General features: G+C 35.2%; 1 protein-coding gene across 1 annotated transcript in view; it reads left to right on the forward strand.

Annotated features, from left to right (window-relative positions):
- The window catches only part of LOC103722362 (acyl-CoA thioesterase II), a 47140-nt gene extending 33510 nt beyond the window's left edge, over positions 1–13630 (forward strand). The window contains exons 10-17 of the mRNA XM_008812894.5: positions 3004–3066; positions 3142–3197; positions 9642–9740; positions 9870–9926; positions 11164–11265; positions 13039–13087; positions 13171–13239; positions 13334–13630. Coding sequence (XP_008811116.1) covers positions 3004–3066; positions 3142–3197; positions 9642–9740; positions 9870–9926; positions 11164–11265; positions 13039–13087; positions 13171–13239; positions 13334–13411 — 573 coding nt within the window. The 3' untranslated portion in view covers positions 13412–13630. The remainder of the gene's footprint in view (positions 1–3003; positions 3067–3141; positions 3198–9641; positions 9741–9869; positions 9927–11163; positions 11266–13038; positions 13088–13170; positions 13240–13333) is intronic.
- Positions 13631–16500: the final 2870 nt, after the last annotated feature.

Raw genomic sequence — 16500 nt, forward strand, 5'->3', positions numbered from 1 at the left:
ATAGGATCTTAGTTAACCACTGATGGCAAGTTTTTGTTATCTTGGGTTTCATATATAAAAAAATGGGGAAATGGATAAAAACAAGTATTTGATTGCTGATGCCGGTAGGCATGTTGGCACACTTGCCACAACAATGCTGAAATTAAAAGAAATCAAGGAAAGGACTCAATACCCTTTTTAAATTTTAAATATTTTAAAAAGAAAATTAACAAGTTCCTGGCTAGCTTGGATTGGTACATTTCAGCCAGTCTGGACTGATATGGGCTAGCATTTAAAACTTGGATGAGGATGCTTCTCCATAGAATTAAAGCATGCTGATGAAATGATTAGGCCAAGAAGAATTGAAGGATGGTAAATAGCAAATGATGTTGCAAGGACATGGATTGAGGTATTTGTCATTAAAACAAATGAATACATGAGGTTTGATAGTAACAAAGATAACTAAGGCTAATGCAAAGGAAAAGATTGGATGGACAGTTTAACTTTGATGAAAGAAAAATCAGCTTGAAAATTGTGCTAATACAGGATAAGATTCTAGATCACAAATTTTAGATGGTTTGATCGTGTACACAAAAGAGAGGAGAGGAGGCCTATATAATGTAGATTTTAGCAATTAGTAAGGGGACCAGGAGGCAGGCCCCATAGTTCATTGTGCACTTTATCTATAAGTTTTTCAAGTATGGTTAAAGGGCATATATCAAATCATGCATTCCTATCCTTTCTTCTTGTGTCGCACTTTATTACAGCTCTTTTCCCCTACATACATTAATGGAATAGTTTGTGTTCAGCCATATCATATACTTAATTTTTCTTGCTATCTTCTTTGATCCTACATTTCCACATTGCTAAAGAAAGACATGACTTTTAACTAGAGGTTTACCTAATTTATCCTACTACTTTCATGGTTTCTAGAGGTGTTTCACAAGTCAATTAGCAGCCATCCTCCCATTTCTAATCTGTATATCTATTTTTTTCTTCCTAATATTAATTGTCTTCTTGTTATGCAATCTCAAACATATGAGAAATCAACCATATGACCCTTTGATTAGACAAACTATAAATGTCTTGTGGTGTCATTGACTCTAAGCAAATCTACTATATTTGATACAGTCTTGAGGATTTGAATATCAAAAATATGATAATTTAGACAATTATAAGCTTTTATGGTTTACTGTTGCCCACGGGTTTAGGCCTATTTAAAAAGCCCATTTGCTTGCTGTTTTGTTCTTCCAACACAGCTATATATCCATGCATATCATTTTATGCCCTAGTTTTCATCATCTACATCTTTCTTTCAACTGTTACCTTCTTCTTGAACTCTTGCTTTTGACTTTTGTTATCCTCCCCTAACTCTACTGTTTTTCCCTTCATCTCATAAATTTACATAGTCTATATTATCACGCTATATAGATGGTCATGGCACCCAAGGTCTAGTTACTGTTTTGCTCTTATGCTTAAGGTTGCACCTCTCTGTATCTCTCAAATTGTCCCTATCTGATTTACGACCAGCATCTATTCAAGAGGCATTATTCTAACCAAATAGGCTTAGTGTTTTCTTAAGCTTTCATTTTGTTTATGCAACCGTTGTTCCCATCAAGAGTTATTACATTATAGGAGGATTCTAATATTCCTAAATGACAAAAGGCTATGGTTAAGGTGCATTTGTTTCTTCAACATACTAATTTATGAGAGCTTGCCTTCTCCATTTACTATTCATGGAAAGTATTTTTATTTGTTGATGGTTCAATTAACCAACACAAAGCTCAGATGGTGGTGAACTGTTTTACTTAAGGGTGTGGCATAGGTTATGAAAAAGATTATTAATGGTAGGCAAGAATTTTATTCAAATATTAGATGTTCTAGTTATGCATATTCAATAGTCCCTCTTCTAGATGAACTGAATAAAGCCTTTTTCATGTCGACCTATACGAGATCTATGTGCCCTAGCCTTTGTCATTGTCTCTAGATTTGGAAATTGATAATGATTAAGAACGTGTCCCTTTCAATGCCTTTTAATTGGGGCAAGGATTTTAAATTTTTATTATGAACTTAATCTTGTAGTAGAATATGCAAGTTGTCATGTTGTATACATAAAATACAAATTAGAGACAAACTAGATTGCTTTTTGATGGAAGGGAAGGGCCAAAGCCCACCCAATTTTGACAAACTAGATATGCTAATCATGTCTAGAATGACAATTTCTGGCTTATGGTTGCCATAAGTCAACTTAAGGTGTACTTCTGGTCAGTAGAGTAGTGGTAAACAATATAGGTCTTGCACTTGCTGTCAATGCCATGGAACCACACAAAATCAAAGGGGCTTGCAGTCTAGGAGGAAGAGATGGGGGTTACAGGGAAGGTGGAGGAAGATGTGGCAATGGCTGCATGGAGGTGGATGGTGTTAGTGTTGTGAGCAAAAAGACAGTGATGATGAATCCACGATGGAGGTAGAGGCACGGTGCTCAGCATCAAATGTAGAGAGCAGTAAGGAGGTACTTTTTCGTTAGGGGATAGCGGAAAGAGAAGGGGAAAGTATAGTGGGAAAAATAAAATAATGGAGCCTGACCAGCTGATGGAAGCAAGAGAGACTGGGATAGAATTGATTTTCTAATATATGTTTGGCCAAATAGAGAATGAAAAGAAGTTCAGAGAATATGAAGAAATGGAATCTATGGAATTCTGTTATTTGTTGGAAATTAAGACTTCTATATGTAGTAAGATGTGTTGTATTTACCATTTTGTGTAATATGCACTTACCTTCATGACGAGCAAGTCACTTTCATATGCTGTACACACATGCGTCTGTGCGCACACATACACATCCAAGCACATGCACATGCACTTGCATATGTGTGTGTATATCAGGAAGAATAATGAATTACGTTCCTTTTTTCTAAACAATTCAATTATTTAGGTAAAAGTTTGAAGGCCGCATGTATTAAATCTGCTCAAAAAATTGTACTTGAGTGTTCACATAACTTTGCAATATTTTATTTTGTTGTAGAAAGATGAAGTAGGGTTTGAACACCAGGAAGCTTTAATGCCTCATGTGCCAGATCCGGAGATGGTAAGTACCTTATGCATCACCTTACATATTCTTGGATACTAATTGAAAATGTGACTCAATTGTTATCAATTGCAGCTCCAATCAATGGAAGAGTTACGAGAGAGGCATCTTACAGATCCACGCTTTCCCATGTAAAATTCGTGACCATACCAAAGTAGTCTGTTTTAGTGATAATATGCTTCCTTGTTATCATAGCTTAATATATCACGAAGATATCTATGCTTTTTTTCTTTTCACAAAGTTATAGTAAGTGTGATGCCTAATGATCATCAGTTCGTCAAAATGTTGAAAAAGATTCTATAAAGTCATAAAATACATACATGTTGTCTACGGCTGTGGATGGAGGCATATATCTTGCTTGTAAGGTAATGCATACCGGAGACTTCACTTTTCCTACTTCTAGCTATTAAATGTCGATTGTTGTTTTGAGAGACAAATAAAATATTTAACTGTACCATTCACTATGTTGTGTATACATATGTAGGTACCTACCTACTTTTTCACCTTCTTACATGCATGCCTATGTATACTGTTAGAAGTATGCTCTAGAAGCCAATTTGGCTGACACATTATTTAGTCTGGGACATAAATTTGTACTTGACCTAATTATGAATTTATTAAGCTGGGCATTCTTTTCATTTATGTTCTTATATGTCCATGAATCGTTCAAGAAATTAATAAGATGATGACGCGTATTCTCAAGAGTTGAGAATTTGAGGCATGTGTCATTGGTGATTAATTTCTGAATTGCTTCTGATCGATTGATCATCACGAGGACGATGATCGATCCGCTGAGATTAGTGCACAGATTACTTAATTTTGATGGACGAGTCTTGAGTCCACAGTGTGGGGACACTGGAGTAATTGTGCAAGTGCTTGTTGGAGAACAAGGGTACTGAGCGTGACCATAGCAAGTAGTCACTTTGATGTCTATCCACTCGTCAGTAACTTGATGCTGCAATTGTATGACCAATCCTTCGACCTGCGATGCCTCGGCTATTCACAGTGAGGTTGCTGTAGTTTGACGAACACATAAACATGGGCCCTATCCATTTGGGTCCTTGTGGTGCAAATTGACTGCAGTATGTTCATTGTAGGAGTAAAGATGCATCTAGATGGAATCTATCGACCTTGATAGATTAGAAGAGATCCTATGTGATTTATGAGACTGAGTTCGTAATTAATCTCGAATTAGAGTCGAATAAATCTTGGCATATGACAGATGATGGGGTTTGACAAGTTATCCATGACCTCTATCCTATCGGAATCCACGATAGAGGGACTGTATCATACGCTAACTCCACCTAGAGATTTATCTATTCTATTATGCTGGGTAGCCACTACATGCTGCTAGGTGTCACTGGTGGATTGTGAGACTCAAAGGCATTCACTTGATGATCAGTGAATCCGAATGAGAAGAGTTGGAATTGTTCCAACCAATTGAAAAGAGTTTCAATGATATTGTGATAGGGATCACAATATATCTCACTACTAGTTAGAATAGAACCTATGGGGTCACACACAATAGAGGATCTGATCGATCTGATGGTTGGATTGCGATTTGGAATCACAATAGTTTGTAATTGTCAATTTAATTGATAATTGGTTTAACCTACTAAGAGTTAGTGAGTTGAAAAAGAAATTAATTGCAATTGGATTACAATTTGATTGAATCAATTGGACTTAATTAATTGGACTCGATATTATTTGATAAGGTTCAAGAGTCCTACTTGGAGTAGGACTCCTAGAGTTCTAATTGGATTAGGACTTCAAATTATTAGAGTCCTTGGAGTAGGATTTCTAAAGTCCTAATTGGATTAGTACTAAAATTATATGAGTCCTAATTGGATTAGGACTCTTAGAGTCCTAATTAATTATTGGTCTAATAGATGAAGATGACTTCTAATTGGATTAGGATTGAAGAGTTCAATTGAGTCATGATCCAATTGGGTCCTAATTAGATTAGTACTCTAAGAGTCATAATTGATTTAATCTTACGGATAAGGATCTTGAATCAAATAGGGAGACTAATTGGATCCTAATTAGATTAGAATTCAATGAACCAAGGGCCACCTAAATCCTAATTTGATTAGGATTAGAAGGGAGGGGCAAGAGCCCCTCCTTTCCTTGGATACTCCCAAGATCCGCATCCCAGTTGGCCGGGACGCGAAACCCATTTTGGGGCGTGGTTCCTCCTAATTTTAAGGAGGAGGCCACGCCTAGGGCTTCATGAAAAGAGGAAATAAAAGGGGGCCGACCCCCCTTGGGTTTTATGGTTCTTTTCTTGGTGTTGGCGGCCTCCATCCCTCTCTTCCTTCATCCATCCGCAAGGAAAAAAAAAGGGCAGCAAGTTATAGTCTTCTTCCTCTTCTTCATTAGCTGCATTGAAGAAAACATAGAGAGGAAGGTGTTCCTCTCTTCCCTCCTTCCTTCCTCCAAGAAAAGGAGAAAGCGTTTCTCCTTCTCCTTCTTACTTCTCTTGGAAGCAATCAAGAGTTGATTGCTTAGAAAAATTCTAACCATCAAAAGTGATCTCTACAAGGGAGCTAGAACCCCGATGAGATCACGACCTTGATCGATCTAGATCTTCATGTGAAAATCCGAAGAGGCCCTACACTTGTGCGGCTTCAAGCGAACCCGATTTTTACGATCATTAGATAGCGGTGAAGATCTACCCGCTTAAAGGTAAAGATTTGATCTTTACAATTTTAATTGTAGATCTGAAATTAATCAAGCAATTAATTTTAATATTTCCTTAGATTTAATAATTTTTTAAGTTAGAGAACTCAGAATTTTTTTTGAAGTCTACATTCCTTAGGACGTTCATGTAATGAACGACCCCGCGCGTGTATTTCCGCTGCGATCGTCGCAACGCGTGCGGAGGTAATCCGACAGTGATATCAGAGCTGCGGTTTTTGAAATTTAGATTAAGATTAATAGGCTTGATTAGGACTCTATTAGATCTGAATTTTAATATTTATGCTTGCTGAAATTTTCTGCGTGCTGAAATTTCAGATTTCAGAAATTTCAGCATGCTGATTTTTATTCTTGTGATCTTGCATGTTGATTTTAGTTGCAATAAGATTGAAATAATTAAAATCATGTCTTGCATGATCTAAGATTCAGTTGGTAGCATGATTAAAATTAAAATTTTCAGATCTGAAATTTTATTAAGCACAAGATGCATTTGGTGATGATCATGTTAATATTTGATATTTTCTGAGTTGCAATCTGTGATTGCATATCATTGGTTGATCGATGTCAATGCATGAGATGCGTGACACGATTTGAGCGTTTGATTGACGATTGATCAAGGGGTTGATCATGATCGAATCAAGAGTTGAAGACGATCTAGCCAATTGATGTGCTTGTGCATGTGACTTATGACCCAATCATGGATCCATGATCATCATAAGTTATATACTTGTTTTTGCTTATGCTTATGATTAGCATGTAAATTGATATATGCATGAGATGCATATTGATGTTTAGCAATAATTTTATTTACATGAGATGTGAATAAAAACCTAAATAGGTTAGGTCATTTATATAAGATGTAAATTGAAACAAATATGTCATTTACATAAGATGTAAACATATAACAAAAGTTTCATATTCACATAAGATGTGAACAAGGGCTAAACAAATATAACATTTACATAAGATGTAAACCATAATCGAGGCCTAAATTAAATCTCCTAAATCAGTCGAGAGTGAACGATACATTAAGCTAGCCATATTTGATTAAATGATCTAATGGTTGTCTAGGAAAGCATTAAAGATGGTTATTTAATTAGGATCTTACTCTCTAAGTGAGGGGGGCCTTCCACCTACTTATCTGGTCAATTGATCGATTACCTCTTATGAAAAGCTCAAAGTTAGAATTACTAAGACTAGATTACCTAATATTAAGTCTAGAGGCCTTCCACCGTAGTAGAGCTGCTAAAGTCTTTCTGACGTTGATTTGTCTTGGCTGGATACAGTGGCCAAATTGCATCGGGGGACTGGACCTCTCTATTGACATGAGATGTAGTAGGGATAAAGGTGGGGTTGGGCGCCAATAACTGTTAGGTGAGGACCCAATGACGACTTTACTTCTGCGGAAAATATGGTGGGTCTGACTTAATAAAGGAACAGGACCAATAACTGTTACGTGAGGTCTTTATGACTTGGAGACCAAGTTAGCTACAACTTGCTTAAGAAGCATTGTACAAGGAATTGTACACTCATCGTTTATGTGTCACCAATAACTGTTAGGTGGGGTGGCATGTAAATTGGTGGGACCGTAGTATCCCACTTGAAACCTAGAGTCGTAGGTTTCCGATTCTCTACCAGAGGAGTGTAAGAGATTCGAAGAAATAGTGGAAGGTGTTTGTTTTAAAAGGCCCTAAAACAAATAGAGTTCAAGTACAAAATTCTAATTAGAATTTTTACTCTCTGAGGATTATAAAGTCAGCTTCTAAACTCTTAAGTCATATCCTAGAGAGCAATCGTTTGACCAAACCTAATTATAAAGACTGGTTCTGCAATTTCAAAATAGTTTTGAATTGTGAAGAATTAGGGTATATGCTGGACCATAAAATTTTCGTATTACCAATCCGTCCGATCACTGATCAGTGTAAGACGCATGACAAGTGGACGGACGATGACAATAAAGTTAGGTGCTAGATAATGACATCCATGTCCAATAAACTACAATGTCAGTATGAGAACATGAAGACTGCCAGATGAAGTAATTGGTGAGACAAAATGGTTTCTTGATAGTTATTCATAGTTGTTTCCTAATAACTGACAATTACATACTGCTGTTGTGTTTTGCACAAAGAGGTATGCATGTAATTAATAACGAACAACACATCACTTGGTCAAAATATTCATCTTTTATTGACTTTTCCTGAGTATTTCGATCAGTCTATCAATGTAAGTTTCAGTTCCATTTGACCTTTTTAAACTGCGTTATGAAGATTTTATCAGATTTTATTTTGAGGCCACCTACTTGCCAAAACATTTTTGTAAAAAATAATAAAACAACAGCAGTAAAGCTTATGCTTTCCTTTAGGGGATCAATTGAATACTTGTACATATACATATATCAGTGTGTTAGTACTAGCTATTTGGGTTAAGGTTATGCATACTATATTTCTTGCATATTGCTTCATTCCAGGCAAGCATGGTGTACTGTGTAATACCATGCTGACTGTACGCGTTGATCAGTAGAAAAGATTAGTAAACTTACAGAAACTTTTTTTCTTAATCTAAACTGCAGTTTTAAGAGAATTTGAAGGTATAATGTATGAGGAGGCAACTTTCCAAGTAAACCTGATTATGTATTTCTACCACCACTTCTACTACTGTTGCCACCGCCTCAGTTGCCACCAAGTCCAACTACGACTTCTGCTAGCATTATGATTACCATCATGAACCCCAACCAGTATTGCCACCATCACTATAGGCTACCACTGTTTGCATCTTTTTGCTAGCATTACCATATAAGGCTGCAAGTGGTATAGGGCTGCAAGTGGGTTGGGTTTGATCGGGATTTGCCACATCCCGAATCCAATCATATTTGAACTCTCTAGGATCTGAATTACAAGTCAAATCCATTTGCATTTGGGTTTTGCTGGATTTCATTTTATTGATCCATCAGTTTTTCTCAGGTTAATTATGTAAAGAATAATCTAAACCCAAACCCATAAAAACCTTGTACAAATTAGCCAATTATATGCTGTACATATTATGAAATAGAGTAACAATTAAACAACCTGGAGACGTTATCAACCATCCATTTTAAATAAGATGATTGACAATCAGATAAATTTATCAGGTCATTTCTGGTTTAGAAGTCAATCCAATCTGCTTGCAGCCCTACCCCCATCATTGGAGCATTGTCTTGAGCCTTGGTAAGGAGAAATTTGGCAGAACCAGAATTTTTTTCTCTCTCTATTTTTTTGTTTGGGCCGGGGGGGGGGGGGGGGGGGGGGGGGAGGTTTTAGTCGAAGCCCTTTTTTAAAGGAAAAGTTGGACAACTGCTTCCATTTCTAGCCATTATGAATTGCAAGTCTCCCTTTAGGCTCATATCGGGCACTTCTTTCATATCTCTTCCCTTTTAATTTTTTGCTTTCTGGGCATCTCAATTTTGTGGCTAGTTTCGTTCCAATATAATGCAGTACAACTTAAAATAGTCCCTTTTTCCTTCCCCTCCAGTAAATCCACTTTTATCTTCTTTTTCTTACCCATCATTTTCCTTCTGCTGTTTTCCCTCTACCTCAAGTCACTTTTTCTCTGGATTTGGTTCGAATCTGATCAGTTTGTGCTCAAAGTCTCAAATTCAATTGATCTAAGGCTGACGAACATTTCAAATTTTCTTTTCCTAATTTTGACTTGATATTAAGGATAAGAATTTTGTCCTTAAGTTGCCATTGAGTAATAACTTCTAAATTGTATTCCTACTTCCATTATGTTAAGAATGAAGCTCTTGTTGCACCTTTTAAATACGCTTTGATTTATCATTCTTTTTGTTGTGCTTTGAGATATTTGTTCTTTATGTAAAATCTAATGGCACCAGATATTGACAGGCATTATCGCAACACAATTGCCAGAAAAAAATTTGTTCCATGGCCAATAGAAATAAGGTTTTGTGAAACAAGCAATTCTAGGCAACAATCTCAACCAAGGTATTCCACTTTCATTTTCTTGTGCTAATTCTTTTATATGCTATTGTTTTTGACATGTTGATTCATGATAGTATGGCTTTCCTTTTACTATAGATACTTTTTATGTTAGAAGCCTGATTTCTATTTCAGCTTGAAGTATTGGTTTAGAGCAAGAGGAAAACTTTCAGATGACCCAGCTTTGCATAGGTATGTAATTGTATCTTGGAAATGTCATCTTGTTGAACTCTTATAAATTGTTGCACATGCCTTCCTGCGATACATGGAAATGTTTCCATTCATATGGTGGATATGAGCACTTTACCATATGCGAATTATCAGACATCTCTGACTAAGATTCTTATCATTAACATATAGCTCGTAATCATCAACGGATCTCACCCTCATATGAATCATCTAAATGTCCTCTATTACTTTCATGATATTTGGATGCCTTCTGGAAGACTATGACACCTGATGTCACTTATGAATACTTTCTTAGACTTCTGTTCGACAATTCGGAGAAATAATGCAAGAAAAATATAATTTATTTGGTTACTTCCGAAGGAAACCCAAAAGAAGATAAATTACAAACAGTGGTGCCAAAGTTTTAACTTTTGATCTGTGTAGCGTATTAATTTTGCATCATTGATTCATAGATGACGCCTGTACATCTTCAATGAAGCTAATAAAATATTAACAGAAGAACCGGTTGGTCCAAAAGAGAAACTAGGCTTTTTAGGAAGGTCAAGCACAGATTTGAAAGAGGGAAACAGGCTGTAGCCTCTCTCATTTAGTATAAGTTTATTGTTTTTACATATGTAAGACCAAATCAAGTTATCTTTACTAAGTTCTAGCCACTAATTAATTGGTTTACAGAGGAATGGCCTTAAGTTAAGGATCATTTTCCTGGAAATGATTAAAACCAGTCCTTAAAGCTGTCAGAAGCAGAAACTTACAGGCAGTTATGTTAATAAACAAATCTCTATAAAGCCTAATTAGCTATCCTATTTATGACTGTACCAAATATATAGACCAAATGTGAAATTCTTGTGATGACAGAATATTTTTGTAACCAGGCACCTGTCTTATGTTAGTGATGATGACTTAGCACCTGCTTTGCTTCTTTGAAGCTTCAGAATATCTTTGCCCAAAAACTTTTTTGTAGTCTCCCTGCTCTACTCAACCACCTCTCTGCCTTTTTTCCTTTATCCTGTCATTCTCTTCTATTTATTTATTACCTTTCTTTCATTTACTAAATGAAAGCAGTTAGACCTAGCCTAACTTTTCCGTCAAGAAAAACGGGCATCTTTCTCTGTTTGGTGATAAAATAAGTTAATTTTTTTTCCTGAGCCTAAGAATCCTGTTATATTTTCGGTTTAGGCTGTCAGTTTCTGTTCATTTTATTACATGAGTGTGAACAACTACCTATTTGATTGTGTTGCAGATGTGTTGTAGCATATGCTTCAGATCTTATCTTTGCTGGTGTTAGCCTAAATCCTCACAAGAAGAAGGGCTTAAAAACAACATCACTCAGCCTGGATCACTCGTATGTCTCCTGAACTTCTTGACTTCTTGAATTGTATATGAGCCTTGTAGAGTTCTCTATAACAAATTTTACCTTGTCTGTACACATTAACAAATTGTCTGCTGATGTTCAAACTTCCAATTTTCTAATTTTGTTATTCACATTTCCACCTTGTTATGATTAATTTAAATTTCCAAGTGCCTACTGTTTTCCTAGCTTAAGAACTTTGCTATGGACCTTTCAAAAGCTTGCCATGCTTGTTATGACCTATACTTTCTTCTTGCTATAGTGCAGACTTGGATAAACTGGTGTTACTCCTTGAGCTCCTATATGACATGAGATATGGTCTAAGAATACAGTCTATTGAAATGCAATACCCCTGCAAATGACAAGTATATAGTTTGGTCTTCTAATTCATCAAAAATGCAATGCTCTGCAAAGAGTGAAGTTTCTTTAGACAAGTTATCCACTTTTAGAAGCTACTTTCCAGAGAAGTTGAAATGCATGTACATTAGATAATGAATTCCAATATTCATTGTGCTGATAGCTTTCCTTTGTCAATTAATGGATGATCAAAATATAACTGTAGCCTGAGTTATTTGATGAAAAATACTGAGAAAGATGCTCCAGTTACTTGTGATTTCCTGCATGATTAATGGTATAATGAAAAAAACTGGTGGCTTCTCAGTTTTCGAGTGGCACAATCAAATAAAGCCATCCCCTTGAATTTAGAAACTCTCTAAGGATAAACTTGAAAGTCTGGCGGATCTGGCTTGCTAATAGTTCTCAAATTCTAATTGGCGTGGGTAATTAGAAATTTGCAATCAGCATGATTAAGAATTTCAGGGCTACGAACAATTCAATGGAGAGTATTTTTTCGGCTGATTTCTTGCGGAAAGATGCTTCATCTAGTCCTCTTGCTTGGGATCTAATGCAGTTCCCTATTCATTCCCTTGTGTGTAATGAGTTTTATATCTTGGAGGAAGATAGAAACCGTAAGTGTATTACAGGGTTTATTGCATGGTCCACCATATTAACTTTTTGAATAATGCAAACCTTTTATCACATTCCATGAAAAAACAGAAGTTCCAGATTGCCAAAAAGGTTTAATCCTGAATTTCCTGTAGAATACTGTAGGCAAGTTTTGGATTTTGAAAGATTATATAAATTTGATAATAACCATTAAAGACAACTTCCTTTAAACTGAATTTTTTCTATTGATGACTGAGTCTTACTTTTGCGATTGAATGAAGCAATCAAGAAATTTGCTGACTTTTCAGCTATGCAGTGTTGTTGAATGTGTATTGCTTATCTACCTAAATAGATGAATGTAAATGACCTGATGGACATTAGTCCGTTGGGAGTGCTATCGTGTTCTACTTAAATGAGTGGTAGAGATGGAACAAAGCATTCGTTATGTATCTTGTATATGTAAAGCCTGAAGATAACTGTATTTTGTCAACCTGATAACCTTTCCTCAACTGTACTTAAGTGCAATGATGTTTCCTCAGTCTCTGAAATTTCTTTTATCAACAAGGTAGAATATGATTCTGGGGCTTAAATTTACACTGATTCTATAACCTGAGAGAAACTGACATCTTTCAATGGTATTCATGACAAGTAGAGTTTACTCCCAAGTCCCTTACATCTAATGATAAAATGTTTGATGCTTTAAGCTTGTTTGTATCATTAAGTAAAAGGCTTGCTTATAAAGCATAGTAGATTAAAATAGTAGATTAAGCTAATTTAAATGGAACTTGGTACAACTCATTAATATTGCTTTTCCTTCATTAGGATATGGTTCCATAGGCCTGTGAGAGCTGATGATTGGCTATTATATGTGGTAAGTATTGGTAAGATTGGATATTTTTATCCTGAAACTCTTGCAAATGTATTATCTAACATGCTATGGTTTTATTTCTGTAGATTGAGAGCCCAACTGCCTGTGGTGGCCGTGGGTTCTGTACTGGTCGCATGTTTAACAGGAAAGGAGAGGTATTTTAGTTTTCCTTCTTTTTCTTAATTATAGGATTTTATACTGTCTCCAACTGTCTCCATGGATACTAATCCTGTCTGTGTCCATATGCAGCTCATCATGTCATTGACCCAGGAAGCATTAATTAGGAGGGCAAAATCAGCAAATCAAATTGGCAAAGCGAAGCTCTAAGGACTTTTTTTAAAGCATTTATGTTTCTTCCTGAGCATCAACTTGTGTATCTTATATTACTACACCAATGCAGCCAACGTGACATGTTCAGCTGCTTAGCACCTTTCTCATCAGCACTTGGACTGGGAAGTGGTTCCAAATTCAACTTTGAACAGTGTTCCAAAATTCAGTACTCAATACGTAGTATATTTAATGTGCTATATTTTCTTTTGTTGCTTATATCATATGCCTGAGCTTACAGTCTCCATATGACAGCTTCTCAAATTGTGGTGGGCAGTCCATTTTTGCAATATACTAATTGCATTTGGTAAGTTAGAAAGCTATAATTGGTTCTGGAAGGAGGATTGGTGATTGTGGAGCAGAAAAGCTCCTATTCGGATGAATTTGCAAATTGTCAGTGGTTTAGAAGGAATTCTCAACACCCAATGATCATAGTTACTTTATGTAAGATCAGTATAGACTTTGATGAGGAAACTGCAAATAAACAATTTCAATTTTAAATATTTATGATGAGGAAAGCTGCAATGATTATTTAAATAAAACTGTCCAAATATGAGAGGTTTCAATAAAGAAATCATGGTATTCCATTTTGTTGCATGAATATAATATCTGGGAAAGATTTGAAAATGTTTTTTTTTCATTTTTTTCTTTGTCCTTTTATTTTTCATGTGTGTGTTGAACTGTAGATCTATGTCAAATATGCTTTCCTTTGGTTCTACCAAGAGCCTAACTAAATAAAATAAGGGTACCTATTCATCTTATAAAAAATCAAATGAGTTAATGTCTCTGTTCCTAAACTTTTTTTCACTCTGAAAACTTGGAATTTGATGGAGGTTCGCATCACAAATTGACAAGTTCAAGATCATAGAAATTTATATTAAGCATTATATTGAAGCTTGCTATTCCAGAAAATACAACTATTAGCTATGGTACTTAACCCCTATCAGCATTCACTTTTATCCTACAATCAAGAAGGAATGCCTACTCTTAAGCATGACCACTTCTAATTTCTAATTATCATAGTCCAAGGTAATTTTTTAGTCATGATATGTTGGGGGAAAATTATTTTTCGGATAAAATAGTTCATAGCTCTTCAAGCATGTTAGATCATATGGAGAGGATCTAGATTTCATTTTTTAAATTAATTTTTGATCATCCACGTAAACTTCAGGGTCTTGATATTTTCTTTATCAGTAATCATATTGCACTTTTACGCTTCATCATTTAGCTAAGAAAATGAAGCGGAGAAAATTAGTTAGGCAAATATGTTATTACCATTAATTGGCAATCAAAAACAAAATTCATGAAGCGAAAGACAAAAAAATAATGGAGCATTTATTTTTCATGTGAGGGTTAATTAGTCTTAGCAGGTAGCCAGTATGTTTGATAGAAAATTCTTTCATGTTTAACTTACTGTTCTGGTTAATACTGTTGGTTTATTTTTCTTCCTTTATTTTCTTGACTAATAATTAAAGCCTAAAAAATATAGCAAGAAAGGCACTATTTATATACATGTTTTACCCCACCAATAACTGAGGGTATTTCTTTTAGATAATTTACCTAATCAAGTTATTTGTAGAAAAGAGTATTATTTTTTTCAGAAAAAGAGTAGAATAGTTTCATCAAACTCCACCATTTGCTATATCATTAACTTTATAATATTGTTGTCTTTTGAGAACTAGGTAAAAGAAAGACTGGATGAATTTCAGTGCGAGGATGCAATTGAAACCAAGTTTATCATCCTCATGAAAAATACTATTTGACCGACGATATTGGAAAGATAAAAGAGGAAAAGATCTAATGAATACGTCATAATTCTTATCATAACCTCACCAGCACTTCAGAATTACTAAGCATTTTTTTTCTAGATAATAAAGTCATAAACTAAGTAAGATTTCAATCAACATTAGTAATTTCGGGTAAAATATAGTTCATGAATAAAATCACCTACACACCTTATGTTACCCAAAAAGGGGAAGAAAAAACAAAACCGAAATATATAAAGGTTTGTTGAAAGTGTAAGATAGTTATTGTAAAATGACATGCATCTTATAATAGATATTCAATTGCCTCCAATCTGGTAGAACTTGTTATGTCAATTTAATTTATAAGAATCACATGTCCCATAAAGTTTTGTAGATGTGCCATATCAAGACAGGAGTTGATTGTGTCATGTGGTGTATATTTGACAAAATTTTCACTATTCTTGAAATACAATATAGTAATATAATAAATTATAATAAATAGAAAGCTTTAACATCTAAATTTATATTATATATTAAGTAATGAACTTTAATAATTGTCGAGCATCATGGATCATATTTATTATAGGAATCATTTCAGAAATTAATTAAGTCATTAACCATATAAAATTTGAAAAATAAAATAATTACGCAAGCATGCAATCTCAACATCTCAAATATTCGTTTTTTAGCTAAGGTTTTAAATCTCATGAGACGAGGGTGTCCTAATTTCTCTATGGGACAGGACGCACTGCTGTCCTACCCCATCCCGGTGGATATGAGCTTTCTAACCGAGCAAGAATTCCCAACCACCATACCAATATAAATAAAATAAATTAATGATGCATCCTTAAGTTTATTTCTTTTTCATCTTTTTTTTTTTTTCCTCCTTCTTTCTTCATGGATGAATTTTAGAGTCCCAACTCTATCCTGATCCAATTTTCTCACAAAAACAGGATGAAACTGCTCGGATGCCCCCGAGTCTGCTGGGACTTAAAAAACTTAGTTCTAGTATATATGGGTCGCAGCCTCCCTAGTATCAGATGGAACAATCTGTACGGTTGATCATTCATTTGGTTGCAGTGTTTTGGATGGATACGCCACTCCGGCTAGAGGCAAGCTCTACGGAAATTATTCTGTAAATTGGGGCAGCCCTTCATCCCGTTGGTGAGTACTGTTGCCTTCTTTTGACAATTCAATGAAGCTCCCACTAGTTTCATAGGGTCCTTGACTATTCAATCACTGCGTATATTTATTAGCTGCCAACAATCAGGTCAAAGAAGTAACTAAGATATTACAAAAAAAACAAAGTAAAAATTTGATCCCTCTCTTTATGTCATGAATTAA

This window comes from Phoenix dactylifera, chromosome 6 (assembly GCF_051530095.1).
Source record: "Phoenix dactylifera cultivar Ajwa chromosome 6, Ajwa_hap1_PhDact_Kaust_v1.1, whole genome shotgun sequence".
NCBI lineage: Eukaryota > Viridiplantae > Streptophyta > Magnoliopsida > Arecales > Arecaceae > Phoenix > Phoenix dactylifera.